The sequence below is a fragment of the Marmota flaviventris genome, chromosome 5 (assembly GCF_047511675.1).
Source record: "Marmota flaviventris isolate mMarFla1 chromosome 5, mMarFla1.hap1, whole genome shotgun sequence".
Lineage (NCBI taxonomy): Eukaryota > Metazoa > Chordata > Mammalia > Rodentia > Sciuridae > Marmota > Marmota flaviventris.
In genome coordinates, this window is record NC_092502.1 from 110857452 (window position 1) to 110880956 (window position 23505).

General features: G+C 36.1%; 2 protein-coding genes and 1 long non-coding RNA gene across 11 annotated transcripts in view; 1 reads left to right on the forward strand and 2 right to left on the reverse strand.

Moving 5' to 3' along the window:
- Ccdc125 (coiled-coil domain containing 125) overlaps window positions 1-23505 on the forward strand; it is a 69216-nt gene that overhangs the window by 14091 nt on the left and 31620 nt on the right. For 4 of the 6 annotated variants that reach the window (XM_027951644.2, XM_071612533.1, XM_071612534.1 and 1 more), the window contains exons 4-12: window positions 749-835; window positions 2698-2775; window positions 3460-3545; window positions 4296-4378; window positions 6282-6397; window positions 7675-7782; window positions 8943-9117; window positions 12221-12351; window positions 13318-13822. In XM_027951644.2, coding sequence (XP_027807445.1) covers window positions 749-835; window positions 2698-2775; window positions 3460-3545; window positions 4296-4378; window positions 6282-6397; window positions 7675-7782; window positions 8943-9117; window positions 12221-12351; window positions 13318-13623 — 1170 coding nt within the window. In that variant the 3' untranslated portion in view covers window positions 13624-13822. Of the gene's footprint in view, window positions 1-748; window positions 836-2697; window positions 2776-3459; window positions 3546-4295; window positions 4379-6281; window positions 6398-7674; window positions 7783-8942; window positions 9118-12220; window positions 12352-13317; window positions 13823-23505 lie in introns of those variants that run through there. The other 2 variants (XM_071612537.1, XM_071612536.1) reach the window with 2 other exon arrangements.
- LOC139705790 (uncharacterized) lies at window positions 784-17869 on the reverse strand. The gene is made up of 3 exons (XR_011707621.1): window positions 15507-17869; window positions 2843-2918; window positions 784-1487 (listed from the first exon to the last, which is right to left on the reverse strand). It is a non-coding gene; the product is annotated as an uncharacterized lncRNA (long non-coding RNA).
- The window catches only part of Cdk7 (cyclin dependent kinase 7), a 32709-nt gene continuing 32283 nt past the window's right edge, over window positions 23080-23505 (reverse strand). For all 4 annotated transcript variants that reach the window (XM_027951635.2, XM_027951633.2, XM_027951634.2 and 1 more), the window contains one exon: window positions 23080-23293. In XM_027951635.2, the coding sequence (XP_027807436.1) occupies window positions 23265-23293 (29 nt within the window). In that variant the 3' untranslated portion in view covers window positions 23080-23264. The remainder of the gene's footprint in view (window positions 23294-23505) is intronic.

The window sequence follows — 23505 nt, forward strand, 5'->3', positions numbered from 1 at the left end:
GCCTTCCTATATACCTTGAGTCTTTATGTAATATTATGTAAACAAATAGAAAGCCTCATTTCAAAGTATATTTTTGTAATAACCAACTGAGTCCCAGCCAATCAGTGCAGCTGAGCTTCAGCCAATTACATGTTGCCTGCTGACTGTACCCTGCCCAAATAAGGCAAAGGCTTGAGACATAACCACCAATCAAAACTTTTCTTTACCTCATTTCCATTTTCTGTCTATAAATGTTGCCTGCCCAACTTGAAGAGTAGGTCTCTCAACCTCTTCTGGCCAACTTGTATCTCATTCCTTGATCAATTAAACTGTTAAGTTTCATTTGTCTAAAAGTTTTTTAAAAAACATATCTGCTAAGATCGCCTTTCCAGATAAGGTCATAGTCATGGTATTAGGGTTAGAACTTGAACATATCCTTTTCAAGGACACAGTTCAGACCACAACAGCTACTGTAGCTGAATAGATAGCCACCATGTGCTTATTTTATGTGGCCTAAATATTTTTTTTCATGTTATTAAGTATGTGGCCAAAGTCAGTAAAAGCAAAAAATTTGGGCTTATTGTTACCAGTGATGCTTGATAGTTGGGTTCTCAGCTTTAGCCTGAATAGTTCATTTATATAGTCTAGAGGGATTTAGATCCTCGTTTGTAGGTGCTTTGTATTGTGGGTAAATGTGAACTAGTCAAATTGACAATTTGGGGGTTATATGTCTTGCAGATAGAAAGACTAATTTTATTTTTGTCCTCAGGAAGTAGAAATTTTAAAAACTGAACTTGAGGCATCTCAAAGACAACTTGAAGGTAAAGAGGAAGCATTGAAAATTCTTCAAAGCATGGTAAGAAGTTAGTTTTAAACTTTTATCAATTACATATTCCAATAATAAGTGATATATTTTTGACATTTAAAACAAGAGCAGGCTGATCCCCAGCAACAAAACCAAACCAACCAAACCAAACAAAACAAAAAAACTGAGAAGTACTTAATATAGCTGTGTTATAGTTTTTTTAGGTGTAGATTTTTCCATAGTTTTATAATTTTCACACTAAGAATTTCACTTGTTTTAAGAATGCAATACAATTTATTTTTACTAACTTGGGAGTTGTGCAACCATCACTACAGTCTAATTTAAGAACATTTCAGACATTCAAAAAAGGAATCCTGTATCCACTAGCAGGCATTCCCCATTCCAACTCATAGTCCTAGATGATCAATGATCATCTTACAAATTTGTCTTTTTCTGTTTCATACAAATACAACCATATAATATGGTAACTGGATTCACTGGAATTTGGATTCTTCTAGTTAGCATGTTTTTGAAGTAAACGCATGTTTTAGTATGTATCAATACTTTCTTCCTTTGTATTGCCAAATAAAATTCCACTGTGAGGCCAGGTGTGGTGGCACCTGCCTTAGTATTCCCAGTGACTCAGAAGACTGAGGAAGGAAGATCACAAGTTCAAAGCCAGCCTCAGCAACTTAGTGAGACCCTGTTTCAAAATGAAAAATAAAGGGCTGGGGATTATGGCTCAGAGGTCAAGCAATCCTCAGTTTGGTTCAATCCCCAATACAACAAACAAACAAAAATATTGTACAGTCATACCACACTTTATTTATACACTTACTGGTTGATGAATATGTGGGTTGTTTCTTCTTTTTAACTATGATGAATAATACTGCTGTGTACAGTTTCTGTGTGTATTCATTCATTCATTCCCACATTTATTGGGAAAGAATCAAATCAAACTCTTCTGACATTTGAGATATCAAATGTTCCACAAAAGTTTGTCAATATGAGCCAGGCACAGTGACACATGCCTGTAATCCATAGGCATGTGCCACTGCCTCCTGAGGCAGGAAAATCAAGGCCAGCCTGGACAACTTAGTGAGGTCTTAAACAACTTAGCTATCTCCTGTCTCAAAATAAAAAAGAAAAATGGCCACAGATATGACTCAGTAGTATACTATCCCTGGGTTCACACTCCAGAACTGGGGTAGGGTAGGGGGAGACTGTCAGTGTGAAACTCTTAAGTTAAGAATTAATGAAGTTCACATTCATTGTGTATAAAATATTATACTTCATTGTGCATATCAGAGTGACTGTAATTTAGTTTAGCCTGGTATGGTAGTGCATGCCTATAACCCAGTTACTTGGAAGGCTAAGGCAGGATGAATGAAAGTTTGAGATCAATCTGGGCAACTTAGTGAGACCCTGTCTCAAAACAAAAAATAAAAAGGGCTGGGATGTAGCTCAGGGATAGAACACTTGCCTAGTCTGTGTGAGGCACTGGGTTCAATCCTCAGCATCACATAAAAATAAATAAATAAAATAAAAACTTAAAAAAAAATAAAGAGGGGTTGGGGTTGTGGCTCAGTGGTAGAGCGCTTGCCTAGCATGTGTGAGTCCCTGGGTTCGATCCCCAGCACCACATACAACTAAATAAACAAAAGAAAAGCATTGTGTCCATCTACAACTAAAAATATTTAAAAAAAAAAAATAAATAAAGAGGGCTGGGGCTGTAGCTCAGTGGCAGAGTGCTTGCCTTGCACATGTAGGAGGCACTGGGTTTGATCCTCAGCACCACATAAAAATAAACAAATAAAATAAAGACATGCTGTTCATCTACAACTGCAAAAAAAATTTTTAAAAAATAAGAAAAGAAATTTGATTTATACTCATGCTATTTTTATTTTCTATAGGCAGTATTTGGCAAAGCCACAAGTCATACCCAGGCAATGCTTCAAAAAACTATGGAGCAAAAGAAATCCTTGGAGAAGGTATTTGCATTTTTAGCATAGACTTATTCAATCCAATAAGATTTAAATAGGATTTTCTTAAACTCACCATACTTTGGATATGCCATTTGTGCATACTCTCCAGGTATGCTTCAATCTCTGATAGTCTTCCCTTTGGGAGCAATCTAAAACAGATTGTCACATGGGTAAAAAGTTAGTTTCTTTTATTTCTCCATTTATGATAGTTGAAAGCCTGCCAAATTGATACTTCCTATTTTTCTTTCCTTTTTTATTCCTCTACTTCCTTGTCAGGGTCTGCATCTTTCTGGCAATAATAATAAACGACCACAATAAAAGTCACTAGGGATCATTCTAGATGATCACTTTTCTGTGTCTGTTGCACACCTGATAGGGCCATTTAGGCTGAGATTCCAGGAGTGAATTTTGCTTATACTGTCTGCATGGGGCAGGGGTAGGCACTGAGAAATCTGTGTGCAGTCCAGCAAATTTTTAACTCAAACAATTTGAAATTTTTTTTTATATTAAATGAATTTTAAGTAAGCAAAATTTCTTTGAGTGCTAAAGAGGCATACCAAATGTCTTTTACAAATGTCAAAGACTCTTTTGAATGATCGTTTTTTCTTTTTAAACCATTTCTGCGAAATGATTAAATGAAATGATATATTTGTAGTAATTTTCCATGAAAGTGCTATTTTCTTTCCCTAGGAAATAAATGCCTTGCAGTGGGAAATAGAATTTGATCAGAATAGATTCAAAAATATAGAGGAATCTTGGACCCAAAAATGTGAAAGGTTTGTATAATATTTTATTCTTTACAACACTGAGGATCACACCCAGGGCCTCAAAATGCACTGCTGGGCATGGTGGTACACACCTTCCAGTGACTAGGGAGGCTGAGGCAGGAGGATTGCAAGTTTGAGGCCAGCCTCAGCAACTTAGCAAATCCCTAAGCAATTTAGTGAGATCCTGTCTCAAAATAAAATGCAAAATAGGGCTGGGGATGTGGCTTAGTGGTTGAGTGCCCCTGAATTTAATCCCTGGTATCAGAAAAAAAAAAAAAAGAAAGAAAGAAAAAAAGAATCTTTAAAATGCATTAATTCAAATGTAGTTTAGGCTTTCTTCTTTAAGCTAACTGTAAATATTATAAAATTCTTACTGCTTAATGGTTCCTTGTTTTTTGTTACTTTTCTGCCTTTCTATTTTTTTTTTTTAAATATATATGACAGGGTATGGTGGCACATGCTTATAATCCTAGGTACTTGAGAGGCTGAGGTAGGAGAATCAAGGCCAGCCTCAGCAACTTAGCAAGACCCTATCTCAAAATTTAAAAATATATTTTAAACTCCTTTTTTCTTCAATACTGAGGACTGAACCCAGGGTCTCAGACATGCGAGGCAAGTGCTCTACCACTGAGCTACATCCCCAGCCCTTTAAAGCAGAAAAAATTATATTTAGGTTTTTATGTTCTAATTATAGAAACAAAATTATTCTCATTCAGGAAGTGATAATGTTTTAGTTATTTGAAGGGTGCTTTTTTCCAGACTAAACTGTGAAAATGCAGTTCTCAAAGAGAATCTGAAACTGAAAACAGAAGAAATTAAAATGCTAAAGTCTGAACAAGCAAGTAAGTAAAGTGTGGTCTTCTGATGATTCTTTTAAAATATTATGTTTAAAGATTAGTTTTGCAGGGCTGAGGTTATGGCTCAGTGGCAGAGTACTTGCCTTGCACAGGTGAGGCACTGGGTTCAATCCTTAGCACCACATAAAATGAATAAACAAAATAAAGATATTGTGTCCATCTATAACTCAAAAATATTAAAAAAGATTAGTTTTGTGTAGAGTATTATGTAGTAAGAACACATAATAGAAACAAAATGCTAGTATTTTTAAGTAATATGTTTTAAGGATAATCAAAGGAAGAAATGCATCATTGAGGTTTCTTAAATTTAAAATTTTATCAGCTCAAAATCCACCCAACATAAAATTTATCATTTTAAAAGAGAAATTCAGTGGCACTGACAATACTGTGTAGCCAAACCACTTCTATTTCCAAAACATTGGAGCTCTCCAAAGTAAAAGCTTGTACCCATTAGAGCTGGGAATAGAGCTCAGTTGGTAGAGTGCTTACCTTGCATGCACAAGGCCCTGGGTTCAATCCTCAGCACTATACACACACACACACAAACCTTCTACCCATTAAACCGTTTCTCCTTACTCCTTATTTTTATTTAGTTTTAGTGTAAAGTAAAACAGTAGAGCATGATGCTTGAGGAACCCAAGTAGAAAAAAAAAAAATACACACACACACACAAATGTATGCACATATATAAAAATATATATCCATTATATAATGAAAATTAGAAGAGCATTAAAGTGGTACCAACTTTTTACAAATTTTTCAGAGAAGATGTTAATTCTCCCTTAGCAGAAACTAAGTGGTGGCTTGAAGGGGACAAAACAAGCTCTAAATCATCCCCCAGGACTGAGAGGCCTCTCTGTCGTGTGTGACAGAGGTGTATAAACTCTCTGGGTGAGATCTGCACACACAGATGGTGTTTCAGGCAGTTGAACCCATAAAGCTGTGGCCTGTGTTAGATTAGGTCAGTATAGAAGCTGCTACTCACAACCTCTCCTACTTCCCTGCCCCTACTATAGCATGAGGAGGAAGGTACTATTTTCTGCTCTCCAGCAGATAGCAGGATCCCTCATGTTCTAAATGTGTAGTTTGAGAGCCTCTTATGAAAACTTTTTTTTTTTTTTATGAAAACTTTTTTTAATATTTATTTTTTAGTTGTACTTGGACACAATACCTTTATTTTATTTATTTTTATGTGGTGCTGAGGATCCAACCCAGGGCCTCACATGTGCTAGGCGAGCGCTCTACCGCTGAGCCACAACCCCAGCCCATGAAAACTTTTAATAGGGAAAAATCTGGTAAAGTGTGGCAGCTGGTACATTCAACATGAATATAATATATGAGATCTCATCATCCATTTCTCCTACTATCTGCAGATTCTGAATAATTTGCCTTTACATGTTCCCTTTTTTAAAATCCTACAAATTTTCCCAGAGCCAACAAGGATCAAATTTGGGATTCAAAGTTAAGATGCTTTGGTATTAAAAATAACTTTTTTTTTTTTCTGGGTGTGGTGGTGCATTCCTGTAATCCCAGCAATTTGGGAGACTGAGGCAGGAGGATGGCAAGTTCAAAGCCAGTCTCAGCCATTTAGCAAGGCCCTAAGCAACTTAGTGAGACCCTGTCTCAACATAAAATATAGAAAGGACTGGGGAAGTGGTTCAGTGGTTAAGCACCCCTGAGTTTAATCTCTGGTCCAAAAAAATTTTTTCTAGTATTGTATGTTATTTCACATGATACTTGCTATTCAATCAGTAGGTTTTTTGGACGGAGCCCCAAATCTGTCAGTTGTATATATGTAGCTCAGAAGAAATGACTATATCTGATCTGGTGTAGCCAGATTAGATGAGGCTAGATTCATAACTAACATTCTCCTATATGGCTTTCCTAGTTTTGAATAAACAATACTTGGAGGCCCTCGCCATACTTGATATAAAACAGCAGAAGATGGCTCAGGAAAACATGTGCCGGGATAAAAATGACTTTACAGAGGTGTCAGGTCTTGAGGTAGGTATGTATGTAAGGAAGTTGAACAGGTGGGAAGAAGATTTTCTATTTTCCTCTTTCTTGGTGCCTGTTCAAAGATGGCACTGTACTTAGCAATTTGAGACTAAAGGTGAGAGAGGCCCAAGGATTTGCAGAGGTCAGTTTTTCACACCTTGCTGCTACCATGACCTTCAGGCATGACATTCTTGGACATTAAGGGTGTGCTGGCTGCTTCTCACCTCATTTATTTCTTATTTTTACAACTGCAGCAGAAGCTGTGTCAAATAGTGTCTCACTCCTGGGCAAGGGCTTACAATGTGAGAACTTTCACACATTATTTTATCTCATCTTTATAGTTGTCTCTGAGGGCTACAAAGTGGGTATTATCAGTCTAAAACTTAGACAAGTTCATTTACTTTCCCATCTAGCCTGTGGTTGAGCCAGGATCAGAATGAAGATCTGCTAATGGTTCTAGTGTGGGTGTTTGGCTAGTGAGGTTCAAAGGTCCTGAGCTCATTTTTTTTTTTTTAAGTGGGGATTGAACCTGGGAGCACTTTACCACTGAGCCACATTAACCAGCCCTTTTTATTTTTTGAGACAAGGTCTCTCTAAGTTTCTGAGGGTGGCCTTGAACTTGGATCCTCCTGCTGGGATTACAGATGTGCACCACCACGCCCAGCTTCATGTAACATTTCTGAGTATGCAGTCTCCTCAGAGGGAACTGGCAGTTAGAATGAAGGTGCATGAAAAATATAATTGTATAAGATTACCCACAGATGGGCTGGGGTTGTGCTCAGTGGTAGAGCGCTTGCCTAGCATGTCTGAGGCACTGGGTTCAATCTTCAGCACTGCATATAAATAAATAAATAAAATAAAGGTCCATTAACAACTAAAAAAAATTTTTTTTTAAATTACCCACAGGCTATGTCTAAAGTGTACATAAAAAAATAAATGAATTTCTTGGTTTAGAACTGGATCCTGTCCTCAAAATAGCTCATTATGTATATTCAAATATTCCAAATTCCAAAAAAAATCCATAATTCTGAAAAATTTCTGGTCCCAAGCATTTCAGATATGGTATACTCAACCTGTATAGCAGAAAGGAAAATAAAATCAACTGAGAAAAAATTCAGGAAATCTTCTGTTACAATCTTGAATAGGCTCCTGTTTTTTCTCCCTTTGATTCTGGATCAGATGCTTGAATAGTAGTATGTGTGGGTATGTGGGGGTGCCCTGCATTGTGTACAGCTAAAACAGTGTGACACTTAGTAACATGGGTAATGCTTTTGGGTTTTAAGCTTGCAATCCTTGGAGCCTGCCTTTGTCATGGTCCTGGAGGGAGCCCCTGTTCTTGTGCCAGAATGGCAGCATCCACTCATAAACTGGTTCTTCAGCTCAAAAACGAGGTATTGCATTGTCACAATAGCAGAAGCTTTGATTCTTTTTCTATTAATAGAATAAATGGAGGTATATGCAGTAATTCCTCTTAGTAGCCTTTGGCTGTGGAACTTATAGTTAGCTTTATATGACAGCATTAATTTATAAATGAGATTTTGTTTACTTGATTCCAATATAAATAGTACTTGGTATGATATTTGAAGCCACGTAGTCATTTGCCTAAGGCAATAGTTAATGTTTCCTAAATTTGTATTTTTCTCAATTATATATGGTCTTAAAATTACTATAAAATAGAAGGAAAAGTTGTATTTATGCTTAATATCTCTAGGAATTAGTAACAGTAACCCTGATTAATAGGGAGATAAACGTGGAGATTACTTGAAAAGCAACCAGGTACAGACTTTGTGCCAGCCAGACTTAGGGGTGCACCTTAGCTCCAGTTATTTGCAGTGTGGGCAGGATGTCTCAGTTTTCTCTATTTTAAACAGAGGGTAGTAACTACCTTAGAGGGTTGTAGTAAGAAGAGGAAATGGAAATATTATGTTTAGCACAGTGCCATGAGTGTGCCACTTAATGAAGTGATAGTTGTTGTTATAATTGGGCTTTTATTATAAATCTTGTACATGACCCATAATTTTTAAAATGTTTTACTATTTTTTTTAAGGAGTGGAATTCAGAGCCTTTAGAAAACATGGGCAAGCTAACCGCTAAACATTAACAATTCACTAAGAAAAGTATACATTTACATGTATCACAGTTGTGATAAGCTCTGGGAGGTATTCCAGAGGTGTTCAGTGGTGTTTGCTGTGGCCCAACGCCAAATTAAAATGCAGCCTTTGACATCTTGCCTTCTAATTCTAGTTGAGTCCTTCCTCCTGGGATTTGGGTAGTATACTCATAGAGCTTTTCTAGGGTAGAAAATTCCAAGAACTGGATTAGCAAATAGTTGAAAGGCGCCAAGGGGGAAACTACTGATAATCCAGATCATAGTAGGCTCTAGAATCAGCAAGTGGTAATTTTAGTTTAAGCAGGTAAACTAAATCAATACCAGCAATAGATCAGTATTAGACAGGGAGACTGCATATGTTAATTTGATTCAACATTCAGTACAGGCAAAAACTATTTTGGTTTTGCCTCTGACACTTCCTGAACTTTCTTTCAAAACCAGTTGGAACTTTTGCAGAAGAGTAAAGAAGAAGCTTACACAATGGCAGATGCATTCAGAATTGCATTTGAGCAACAATTAATGAGAAAAAATGACCAGGCACTAAGATTGACACAAATGGATAAAATGTGTAAAAAAGCAACGAAACAGATAAATTGGAAGCACCTTAAAGAGGATGGTAACTATGAATCATAATGACCATAAATAATGAGGTGTAAATTCAGTTGTTTTGGGTTATAATCAAAGTTGATGAAACACAGTTAATCCACAGTAGATGAATAGAATTGAAATTTCACATGTAGTTGTTTGTGATTTATTTAAAAATTGAGTTGGATAAGGTGTTGCACCCCTATACTCCCAGATGCTCTGGAGGCTCAGGCATGAGCATCACAAGTTTGAGGCCAGCCTTAGCAACTTAGCAAGTCCCTGTCTCAAAATATAAAAAGGGTTGGGGATGAAGGTCAATGGTAGAGTGCCCCCATATCAAAAAAATAAAAATAAAAAATTCAATAGTAGATATCAATTTCACTTGAAATATTTTTCCATCAGTATACATAAGTAATACCATATAAGTCAACTATTGTGAATTGTAGCTTCACTAGTTAAACTTTACCCCTTCTTCTCTTGATGAAAAGGTAAGTGGCTTGTAAGGATAATGAGAAGATAAGTAGTTAGAACTACGAAAGACAGAAAAGCAAATCATAAAAGCTATATCTTTAGAGTGTTCATCAGGTAGAAGTTAGGGCTACAGGGAAAATAGAATATCCCACAACTCTCATTTCCAAAAAAGGCGTCACATTGTCCTGAAATTAGATTCAAAAAGCGTCACTGACATGAGGCTTTCAGAGTCCACTGAGCAAATATAAAAGCTAAATCCTCAACAATTATTTATTTTTGGTACTGGGGATTGATCCTGAGTTGGTTTACCACTGAGCTTTATTCTCCTTTTTATATTTTTTATTTAGACACAGGGTCTTGCTGAGGGCAGCCTTGAACTTACAATGGTCCGGCTGCAGCCTCCTGAGTTGCTGGGATTTTAGGCATGTGCCTCCGCACCTGGCTACAATAATTTATAATAAATACAAAATTAATATCTATGTCTATTTTCTATAATAATTCCTTTATAAAAGTTGAAGGTCTACCTTAATGTTTAACTCAAGGTAGGTGATTTTGCTAGGGGAAAAAAGCTGACATGGTCCGTGTATTTAGACTTCTAGCTAGGCATCAACAGAAAACATAAAGAATTTTAGTTCCACCATGGACAACTGTTGAGAGTGATCTTCCTCAGACACTTTTCTTCTCAGCTAGGCCCTTGATAAGAGCATGATTTTCAAAGTGTAGACAGCTATGGTGTTCTGGGTTAAGTGAAGTCAGATTCCTTTGGAAATCGGATGTTAATTACTTTTTTATTCTGTTGGAAAAGGAATATTGAGGGAGAGAGAAGAAAAGGAGAAAGCAGGACCAAAGGAATCTTAGGAAAGCCTGTTACTCTGTCACCTGCAACAGTGGACCCAACTCTGCGGGGAGGTTGGGCCATTAGGATGTTGCTTCATAGACAAAATTGGGATTTTCTTAAGAGGTGGAGTCATATTCATTCAGCACTTGAGTATGTGCCTATTTTATATTCCAGAATTCTGCTTAATGTAAGAAGTAGGAAAAATCAAAATGTTTCACACACCACTCACTACAGCAGTTGACACCAAAAGTGTTGGGGATGTCCCCACACACTAAGCAATTGGTTCTCCCTTGGACATCACCAACAGGTCCTCAACCCTGACTGTATCTACTAACGTCAGATTCCACAGTGTAAAGGCTCAAGTCTCATGAGTTTGCCCCCATTCAGAGGCCAGTCAATAAAAGTAGGTTATTAACTAATATTTCTCAGTGAATTGGATTCCTTATGACCACCTCTGTGGGTTCAATTAGTTTGCTAGGATGGCTTATAGAACTCTAAGAAACACATTTAGTGGTTAATTATAAAGGATATTACAGGTGCTAGGGTTGTGGCTCAGTGGTAGAGCGCTCGCCTAGCATGCATAGGTTCAATCTTCAACACCACATAAATATAAATTAAAGACATTGTGCCAACCTAAAACTAAAAAATAAATATTAAAAAAAAAAGGAGGGCTGGGATGTATCTCAATGGCAAAGTGTCTGCCTTGCATTCGCAAAGCCCTGGGTTCGACCCCCAATTCCAAAAAAGACCCAAAAAAAAAAATAAGATTAAAAAAAAAAAGGATATTACAAAGATACAGATGAACAGCCAGAAGGAAGAGATGCATAGGGCATGTGGGGAGGGGCACAGAATGTCTGTACCCTTCTGGGACATGCTACCCATCAGGAGCCTGCACACATATTCAGCTATCCACAAATTTCTCAAACCCAGTCCTTTGGGATTTTTATGGAGGCTCCATTATCAGTCACTGGACATTGATAATCAACTCAATCTTTAATCCTTCTCCCATCCATGAGCACGAGCTCCTTCAGCCATTTTTTTCCTTTTACTTTTTTTTGGGGGGGTGGGTACCAGGGATTGAACTCAGGGGCACTCAACCACTAAGCCACATCCCCAGCCCAATTTTTGTATTTTATTAGAAACAGAGTCTCACTGAGTAATTGTCATTTTTAAGTGGCATCAAAATAAAAATAAAATAAAGGTATTGTGTCCATCTACAACTAAAAATATTTAAAAAAACAATCATTTATGGCACAGGAAATTCAGAAGTAGGTAATATTATTTTCATTTTAGAGGTGAAGAATATGAAGCTCAGAAAACTCATCCAAAACTTCATTAGTAAGTTGGCTAAACAAGGATTTGAGCTCAGGTCTTTTTGGCTCCAGCGTTAGCATGGTTCAGAGGCCTCTGTGGTCTGCAGACATTTTTGTTGGGTCTGCATTGTTTTTTCAAATCCTGTGGTTAGCGGCTGATATTTAACATTGAGAGATTTGCCATTCAATCTGTGATTTTGGCTACTCTGACATGGACTGCATTCTCTCACAGCCAACAGCTGGTGCTAAAGAGCAACTATGCTATAAAAAGGCAGGGCAGGCCCTGGGTTTTTCAGTGGTGGCCCTGTCACCTGCAGATGCCCTCCTGGCTCTCAAGTCCATGCTCCTACCACTACATTATCTTTTTCAGGAGACTCACATGTCCCAGTGGCCTCTTGAAGAGGACAATGTGTGGACTGATTTAGAAATTAATGTTGGTTCACAGTTATCTCCTTACTGGAAATACTTCAATGAACACATTTTTGTCTCAGCTGTGTTTTCATGTTCTTTAGGAGATTCATCCCAAAGGAGTAAGAAGACCTTAGGGCAGAAACTGTTGGATATGTTGCCTTCAGAAAACAGTTCTAAGAGAACTGAAGACCAGGATGATCCTCAAGCAGTTTTTAGGATGCTAATAGATCTGGTTAGTAACCTTTGCTTTCTTTTTATTAGAGGTTGTGGTTAAGCCAGTCTCTTCTGCCTCTTACTAATTCAGCACTTCATCTCTCTATACTTTTCTTTTATGCCCTTTTCCTATTTTAGGATAGCATTCTCCAAATTCATGTGACCATCTCCTTAACTCATGCTCTTTCCATTTCTCTTACTCATGTTTAAAGCTCCACCTCTGAAACTCCCTCCTTCAGCCAGCTCAGTCGCCTGCATTTACATGTAAATATCACGATAAGGCACAAATATCACTTAAGATTCAAGGCACTTCCTCACATACGATATTTTTTAATCTTTACCAAAACCCTGAAATTATTGTTATCCCCGTTGCAGATAAGATGTTGAGTGACTGAGGTGTTTTTAAATATACTTTAACTCTAAGGACTTTTAATACTCATTTGCATATAAATCTATAAAAACAATTTATGAATAACAATATTCTTTTAGAAATAAATGTTGATATATTGTACACACACACACACACATTTCTCCTGCATCTAGATGACTTATAAAATTTTCAATAGAAGTAATACTATTTTGGCTGGTCACGGTGGCACACACCTATAATTCCAATGGCTAGGGAGGCTGAGGCAGGAGGATTGCGAGTTTAAAGCCAGCCTCAGCAACAGTGAGGCTCTAAGCAACTCAGCAAGACCCTGTCTCTAAATAAAATACAAAATAGGACTGGGGATGTGGCTTACTGGTTTAATGCCCCTGAGTTCAATCCCCAGTACCAAAAAAAAAAAAGTAATACTGTCTTCTGTTTTTCTTTTTGAAAACAATCCTCAAATGTAGCATAATACTTAGGCATCAGGTGACAACTTATACAGATTGACTGGACAGATTTAGAGTTGAATATTTTGATAAAATATGGACACTCCTTTTTCTGATTATATTCTGACTTATTGACTAACCATTATATTTTTAATTTCTCTGCATGCAGTTAAATGATAAAGAAGAAGCGCTGGCTCATCAAAGAAAAGTTAGTTACATGCTTGCTCAGGCACTGGAAGAAAAAGACACTGCCTCAAAAGAGAATAAAAACAAAAATCTGATGAAAGAGAATTTTCTACTCAAAAACCTCTGGCCTAAAACATCAGAATTCTCTCTTTTACATGATCCTGTACATTCAAGTGTCCAAATTATTAATTCTGTGGGCTGCATTTGTTCAATTCAGCAACCTCAACTAGATCCAAATAACACAAGAACTCTTAAGAGAGCCCATTCTTTACCATCAGGTATTTCTTGAAGATGAACCCGCTGGAATTAGAACTGAGAGATTTCCAAATCAAGAGACTTGGAGGCTGGGGATGTAGTTCAGTGGTAGAGTACTTGCCTGCCATGTACAGACCTTGGGTTCAATCCCTAACACCACAAAAAAAGGCTCTGAAAGAGAATTGTATACATGTTTCTACATCTTGAGCAATAAATTGTGTTTTCAATGTTAAGAGGTAGCTTAATCAAACTTTTTCTATATTTTCTATAAGAAATTTACTACTATTCTATGTTGATGTTTTATTTATAAAGTTACATTATTAAATTTTATGAAGTTTTCAGTGTTTACCAATGTCTTGTAAACAAATTATTTGGGAGAAAACCAAAAATTACTTATTTATACTTATATAGAAAGTAGTTATTAGTATAATACTTATCAATAGTATTTAAGTAGTTTGATTGATTATAGGGGATCTAAGATTGGCTAAGTCAACAACTTAATAATATATGTTATGATGGTAGGACTCTGGCAGAAGTCATTGCTATTTTCAAAGCTTCTTTGTCAGAGTGGTAACATTTTTTTTTTTCTTTTTTCTTTTTTAGTTGTAGACGGACATAATACCTTTATTTTATTTATTTTTATGTGGTGCTGAGGATTGAACCCAGCGCCTCACACATGCTAGGCAAGTGCTCTACCACTGAGCTACAACCCCAAACCCAGAGTGGTAACATTTTTTAAACAACCCTATACAGATCTGTCACCAAATCTACAAGATGCTTAATAGCTGTCTCTCTCAAGACATCCTGTGAGGTAGAGTTGATGGTTCAGGAAAGAATCTGAAGGATCTGAAGCTGCTTCAGGTGACACATCTAATCAGGGCCTGAGCAAAGATGAATTCTAAGGTTTAGGCTTTTAGCTGTCATGTGATTTTACATAAATCATGACCTGGATGTCAGTTTATTGAGATCACTGAAAAATGGCATACAAAGGGCAATTTTCTAGTCATAGGTATTTTATTAATAGTGAGGTGTCACATACCACATTTTAGTCACTGATAGACTGCATATGCCACAGTAGTTCTGTAAGTTGATATTGGCCTAATGATACTTAGAGTTGTATTAGTTTGTATAAGCATTCTATGATGTTTGCAACAGATGGAACTTCCTGAGTATTTCCCAGAACATATCCCTCTCAAGTGATACATGAATGTACTACATTAGGAAACTGTGAGAATAAAAAAGAATACTTTTGCATTCCGCTGTCATGTATTTAAAAAATAAAAGCAATTAAAAAAAAAGAGAGAATTTTTTTTTTAAATTTTTATTTTTTAGTTGTTGATAGTCCTTTATTTATTTTACGTGGTGCTGAGAATCAAACCCAGTACCTTACACATGCCAGGCAAGTGCGATACAGCTGAGCCCCAGCCCCAGCCCGAGAGAATACTTTTTTAAAAAGCAAAAAGCTGCTGGGTGCAATGGTGTGCATCTGTAATCCCAGTGGCTCTGGAGGCTGAGGCAGGAAAATCTCGAGTTCAAAGCCAGCCTCAGCAAAAGCAAGGTACTAAGCAACTCAGTGAGACCCTGTCTTTAAATAAAATACAAAATAGGGTTGGTGAAGTGGCTGAGCCCCTGAGTTCAATTCCTGGTACCAAAAAAAAAAAAAGCTGAAAGTTTTATTTCCTAGTTCAGTCTGAATGACTCAGAAGTTTGGATTTGAGGGCTGGAGATATTGCTCAGTCGGTAGAGTGCCTGCCTAGCATGCACAAGACCCTGGGTTCAATCCCAGCACTAACAAAAAAAACAAACTCAGAAGTTTGGATTTAGGTTATGGATGTCATAATCTATTTGAAATCACTGGTTACTGTTTTAGAACAAAGAGAAAATAAAGAATCATGTAAATACATTTATGTAACTTACCTTTGAAGCAACAGCATAATAGTCAGAGATGAGAAAACATGAAGGATTAAGAAAAGGTGTCTTCACAGATGTCTCCTAAATTCAAAATAAGTATTTAGATTACCACTTTGGCAAAAGAAAGGATTCTATATTTAGAGAAGCTTCAGAAGATAGCTAAAGCTAAAGGAGCAGGTTACAAAATCATGTATGAAAATAAATAGCTTTCCTATACACCTGTAATGAATCTACAGAGAAAGAAATCTGAAAAACAATCCTTTCCACAATAGTCTCAAAAAATAAACTAGGAATAAATCTAACTAAGGAGGTGAAAGATATCTCCAATGAAATCTATCGAACACTTGAGAAATAAACTGAAGAAGACACACGATGGAAAGACCTTCCATATTCATGGATTGGCAGAATTATTATTATTAAAATGGCTATTATACCAAAAGCAATTTACAGATTCAATTCAATCCCCATAAAAATACCAATAATATTCTTCACAGAACTAGAAAAAATAGTTCTAAAATACATTTGGAAGAATAAAACACCCAGAATAACCAAAGCAATTCTAAGGCAAAAAGCAGTGCTAGAGGTATTACAATACCTGACTTCAAATTATACTACAGGGTTGTAGTAACAAAAATTGCATGGTAAAAAAAAAATACTTTGGAATCAATCTAACAAAAGAGGTGAAAGACCTCTACAATGAAAATTCCAGAACACTAAAGAAAGAAATTGAAGAAGACCTTAGAAGATGGAAAGATCTCCCATGCTCTTTGATAGGCAAATTAACATTGTCAAAATGGCCATCCTACTAAAACTGTTATACAGATTTAATGCAATTCCTATTAAAATCCCAATGACATTCTTCATAGAACTAGAAAAAGCAATCATGAAATTCATTTGGAAAAATAAGAGACCCAGAATAAATCAAAGCCATCCTTAACAAGAAGAGTGAAGCAAGAGATATCACAATACCAGACCTTAAACTATGCTACAGAGCAATAATAACAAAACAACATGATATTAACACCAAAATAGAAATGTAGACCAAAGGTACAAAATAGAAGACAGAGACAAACCCTCATAAATATGGTTTTCTTATACTAGACACAGGCATCGAAAACATACACTAGAGAAAAGATAGCCCATTCAACAAATGGGACTGGGAAAACTGGAAATCTACATGAAACAAAATGAAATTAAACCTCTCTCACTCTCAGCCTGCATAAAATCAACTCAAAGACTTAGGCACTAGAACAAAGACCCTACGCCTAATACCATAAAACTTCTAGAATAAATGAATTCAGCAGGATATAAAATCATTACCCATAAACCAAATGCATTTCTATACATAAGCAATGAAGCCACTGGAAGAGAAATTAGGAAAACTACCCAATTCACAATAGCCTCAAAAAAAACCAATAAAATACTTGGGAATCAAAAACTGCATGGTACTCATATAAAACCAGACACATAGACCAATGGTACAGAAGATACTCAAGTAAACCTACACATCTACAGGCATCTGATCCTTGATGAAAATGCCAAAAACATACACTGGAGAGAATAGACAATTTTTTCAACAAAGGATGCTTGGAAAACTGATATCCATGTGTAGAAAAATGAGATTAGATCCTCTCTCGTCCTGTACAAAAGTCAATTCAAATTAATCAAAAGAAGTAGGAATTAGAACAAAAACTAACCAACTCCTAGAAGAAAACATTTCAATACTCCAATATATAGCACAGGCAACCACTTATTCAATGGTAACCCTAAAGCTCAGGAAATAATGCTTAGGGGTAATAAATGGGATGGCATCAAATTAAACAGTTTCTGCATAGCAAACAAAACAAGAATGTGAAGAGAACCAACAAAACAGGGGAAAATCTTGCCTATTTTTCTAACAGAGGATTAATAGTCAGAGTATATAAATAATTCAAAAGACTAAACACCAAAAAACCAAATAACGCAATCAATAAATGGGCAAATGAACTCAACAAACACTTCTCAAAAGAAGAAATACAAATCGCCAATATATACACGAAAAAAATATTCAACATCATTACCAATTAGGGAAATGCAAATCAAAACTCAACACTAGTCAGAATGGCAGTTCTCAAGAATACACATAATAATAACAACTGCTATGGAAAGCAGTAAGGGTTTCCTCAAAAGGCTAGGAATGGAACCACCATATGACTCAGCTATACCACTCCATGGTATTTATCTTCAAGAATTTAAAGTCATCATAGTACAGTAATATAGGCATACTCATGTTTACAGCAGCACACTTCACAAGAGCCAAACTATGGAACCAGCTTAGGTGTCCATCAACAGATAAATATATAAATATATACACAATGTGGGGCTGGGGTTGTGGTTCATTGGTAGAGCACTCGCCTCACACGTGTGGGACCCTGGGTTCGATCCTCAGCACCACATAAAAATAAATAAGTGAAATAAAGGTATTGTGTCCAACTACAACTAAAAAATAAATATTTAAAATATATATATAATATATATTTAATATATATAATATTATATATATAATATTATATATTATATATATAATATATATTTTATATTTATATATCCTGAAATTGCCATTTGCAGGAAAATAAGTGGAACTAGAGACTATTATGTTAAGTGAAATAAGTCAAACTCAGAAGGTAAAGGGTTGTATGTTTTCTCTCATGCAGAAGCTTAGAGAGGAAAAGGGAAAGAAAGTTGGGGGCAGATCTCATGGAAATCAGTAAAGGGACCAATGGATGGGAGGTGGGGAGAGAGGAAGTACTGGGAAGTGATACTGGCCAAGTTATATTGTTATAATGCATACATATATGTAACAACAAATCCCATCAGTATATACACCTGTAATGCACAATTAAAAATGTGAGCTAGGCGTGGTGGCACACACTTATAATCCCAGTGGCTCAGGAAGCTGAGACAGGAGGATCCCGAGTTCAAAGCCAGCCTCAGCAATGACAAGGCTCTAAGCAACTCAGTGAGACCCTGTCTCTAAATAAAATACAAACTAGGGCTGGGATGTGGCTCAGTGGTTGAGTGCCCCTGAGTTCAATCCCTGGTACCTAAAAAAAAAAAAAAAAAAATTAAATAAAAAACAAAAAGTGAAAAAACGTACAAACAACAAAAGCTGGAGAGGTTAGAGAAAAAGGAACAATTTTATACAGTAAGTGGGATTTTTAAATTAATATAATCACTATGGAAATAAGTATGGAGCTTTCTTAAGACTACAAATGGAACCACCAAATAACCCAGCTATACCACTGCATATATATCCTAAAGAATTAATTATACTACAGTGATACAAGCATACTCACGTTTATAGCAGCACAATTCACAACAGTCAAACTATGAAACCAGCCTAGGTGTTCATCAATGGACAAATGGATAAAGAAAATGTGATACACACACACACACACACACACACACACAAAATGGAGTTTTATTCAACCATAAAGATGAATGAAATAATGTTATTTGCAGGAAAATGGATAGAACTTGAAAACATAATATTAAGCGAAATAAATGAAACTCAGAAAGTCAAGGGTTGTATGTTTTTTCTCTCATATGTAGGAGCTAGTGAGAAAAAAGGAAAATGGATGGTCTCATGAAAATCAAAGAGAGACCAGTAAACTAAAGGGATGAGGGGGAAGGAAACAGAGGTGAAAAAAGAGAAATAATGGGGAATGATTTTGGCCAAACTATACTGTTGTGTTGTGTGCATACACGTTACAAACAAATCCCAATATTATGTACAGCTATAATGCACCAATAAAAAAAAGTGAAAAAGAAAAATACTTGATATTCCAATGTTTCCTTTTTTCTATATATTATCATATATATATATATATATATATATATATATATATATACATACACTTTTTTTTTTTGAGGGACACACTACCACTGGGCTATATCCCCAACCCTTTTTTTGTATTTTGAGATTAAAGTCTTGTTAGGTTGCTGAAGCTGGGCTCAAACTTGAGATTCTCCTGCTTCAGCATTGGAAGTAGCTTGGAATACTGGTGTGTGCCACCTCAAACAGCCATGTAATCAATCTTTTTTTTTTTTTTTTTTTAAGTGTGGATAGGCTGATTTTATTTTATTTTTTTAGTGGTTCATGGACCTTTATTTTATTCATTTATTTATGTAGTCCTTTATTCATTTATATGTGGTGTTGAGAATCAAATTCAGTGCCTCACACATGTGAGGCAAGTGCTCCACCACTGAGCCACAACCCCAGTCCCATATGATCAATCTTGTTTAATAATACTTATCATTTACTTTATAAGGAAAACAGTGACTTGAAATTACATAGTAGTTCCCAAGCTTTTGGATTATCATCTTATTTTTACGTCGGTGTGAGCAACTGAGACAATGTCTCACAAACAAAACTGGCCTGGGATCTGGATATGTGACTTAGTGACATAGCACTTGCCTAGCATGTATGAGGCCCTGTGTTCCATCACCAGCATGGGGGTAAAATAAAATATAAAAACAAAAACATACAACTGCCACTTCAAGGATTTTCATCACAGCATTATTTGTACAAGTTAAAAAAAATGGGGGGGGGGGGCTAAATACCTAAATGCTTGCCCCAAATGTTTGTTCACAGGGTAAGTAATATGTATCTATACAGCTAATGAAAACAGTGAAGTATACCTACACATATCTCCAAAGAACTACTCCACAAATGAAAAATAAGCAATACTGAAAAAAATTCTATGAAGCTCATAATTGATTCAGCTAGGATTTTATCATATACAGGAATTTCTTTTTTGTATTTAGTCTTGTATAGATACCTTTCTTCTTTATGTAGCAATGGGGATGGAAACATGTATACTTTACTACTGAGCTACACACCTAGTCCTTTTTGAGACAGGTTCTCCCTAAATTGCCAAAGCTGGCCTCAAATTTATAATCCACCCTGCCTCAGCCTCTTTGGTCATTGGGATTACAGGTGTGCGCCACTCCTGGTTCTGATATATTAAATGGCTATTAACTGCTTCTCTGCTTGCAAGAACAAATGATTCTAAATAGTACAAAGGTCTATCAATACAAAAATGTTTATGTAAGTTAGCCGGGCGCGGTGGTGCACACCTATAATCCCAGCAGCTCTGGAGTAGGAGGCAGGATAATCAAAGCAAGGCGCTAGGCAATTCAGTGAGACCCTGTCTCTAAATAAAATACAAACTAGGACTGGAAATGTAGCTCAGAGGTCAAGTGCCCCTGTATCAAAAAAATTTATATAAGTTATAACATAACTATGTAATGGAGTTATGTTTATATAGTGTGATCCCTAAGATGTAGCAAATAAATAAAAGCAAAATGCCCTCAGACTCCTTTGACCTATTATTTCCTAGTCTCTTCTCTTAGCTGTGTGCTTTTCTGTAAGTGCCATGTACCACTCTTCCAAGGGAATACTTAAAATTTTGTTGCAGTTGTCAATCAACTAATTCAGTACAGCTTTGGAGCCAGCCCATTAACTCTTAAGTTTGACTTTTCCTGTCTTGGATGAAACAATGGGTATGGAATTCTTGGCTCCTGAATGGCTGCATAGCGGTCAGATGATGCAACGTAGATATACAGGACAGCTAAGTGTCTATGAATGTGATCATTGGGAATAGGAGTGAAAAAAAAGACCTTCTTTCTCCCTTCCAGACTGTTTTGAGGCATGGTTTTCAGTCTGCTGGTGTAGATGCAACAAACTGATAATTACTTGAAGAAATATGGAAATATAATTAATTGAAATGTATATACTTTATGACCTCACAATTATAATTCTAAATATGTACATTAGAGATATTTATGTATATGCATAAGAATATTGCCTTTTCTATTAACTTTGAAAAACTGAAAATGACCTAAATGTCCATGTGGCAGAATTCTAAAGATGGGTTTCTCAAGATTCGTATTCCAATTATTCAAAAATAATCTAGGTAGTGCTTTGAAGGGGTAATTAAACTCCTTAGTAAGTTTAATATATGGATAACTCAATCAGGGGTTTATTATTATTTTTTTTAAAGCAGTTTTCTCTTTAGGTAGTATATGAAGAAATCAGACAAGCTCTTTAAAGGGGCATGTGATGCCCTTGCTGAATTGTGATGGTGAGTGCCATATGACAAGGCATATGAGTGGCCTTAAGAAGCTGAGAGAAGCCACAGGTTGGCAGCTACCAAAAGCCTGGGCCAGCAGAGCACCAGAATTAGAACCATAAGAACTGCATGAACTTCATAACAAATTCTCACCTAGAGTTTAAAGGAGTTTTAAAAAACAAAACAAAAAGACCTCTGGCATACTAAGTTAAAGGGACCTGAAAAATAGCAGGTGCAAGAAGATTACTCTTTCATACTGTTTCTTAAAAGAAAAAACAAAGAGAAGAAATTCCCATATGAAATATGCAAATCTTAGCATCAAAGACAAGAAAAGTTGAGGCTGAAGGAATTCTGTACAAAAAAAAAAAACTTTGGTTATATACTTTTGTGGTTTTGGTCTCACAAATTGAACTCAGGGGCACTCAGCCACTGAGCCACATCTCCAACCCTATTTTGTATTTTATTTAGAGACAGGGTCTCACTGTTGCTGAGGCTGGCTTTGAATTCACAATTCTCCTGCCTTAGCCTCCCAAGCTGCTGGGATTACAAGCATGCACCACCTCGCCCCTTTTTTTAATGAGGGCTCCCATGCCAAGTAAGTCTTCTATTACATTTCTATGCTTTTCCCTATTTATCTATGTCAATCTTATTCTGGAACCCAGCTGAGACCCTACAAAAATGATAAAGTTTCCTACCCCTACAGCCTCCAAGTTATAGCCCACCTGACAAATATCTTGGCTTTTACCTTCTGATATCCTAAGCAAAAATAGCTAAGCCATGCCAGATTGACCTCAAAACTTTGGGATATAAATCTGTGTTATGTTATTTTAAACTACTGTATTTATGGTTTTTTTTTTTTTTTGGTGGTGCTGGGGATTGAACCCAGGGCCTTGTGCATGCGAGGCAAGCAATCCACCAACTGATCTATATCCCCAGCCCTTATGGTAATTTTCTTTATAACAGTGGAAAAATACTGCAGTCCATATATAGAGCATGGGTAAATACTGTTGCATACATGACAATTAAATCAACTACATATATATATATATACACACACACACACACACACACAAGAGATATACATATATATATGTAATCATGGAAAAAATTAAAGTTTCAAGTAAAAAAAATTCATTATGAGATACAGACTGTCATTCACATATAATTTTGAGATCCTAAAGATTGCCATACATAGTTATTCATATTACTACATGCACTCTTAAGGTTTCACCAATGTGTTTTCTTTTAATATTTATTTTTTTAGTTACAGATGGACACAATGTCTTTGTTTTACTTTATGTGGTAGTGAGGATCAAACCCAGTACCTCAAGCATGCTAAGCGATCGCTCTGAGCCACAACCCCAGCCCTCACTCATGTGTTTTCTTTCTTTTTTTTTTTTTTGGATGTGTTTTCAATTCTGCATTTCAAAGAACCAAACTTATCTCATTTCTGCACTCAGAAAAACTAGAATTAATTTTTTTATTTTAAAATACATTTAATAAAAATAACTGACAGTTTTACATATTTTACACCTGTAGAATATTTACAAATTCACTTCTACAGTATTTACTTAATACTTATTATTTTTCCATTATTTGCTTTTTGAACCATTTCCTCCAGTAACAGAATATCATCCTGGAATCTCTGTAACTAAAAAATTAACTTCTTGGGCAATCCTCCTAGAAAGCAAAAAGAAAAAAAAAAGTGTTCACAGTTAGTCTTGTAGTAATTTTAACCAGTCCTTGCATTCCAACTCCCATTATTTAACTTACTGGCACTTAAACATTAAGCATAGTTTATACTTATGAATGTGTGAAAGGAGGAAGGAACTCACAGATAGCTCTCATAACTCTGAGGTATACTAAACATACAGTTAATAGCACATTTTTTC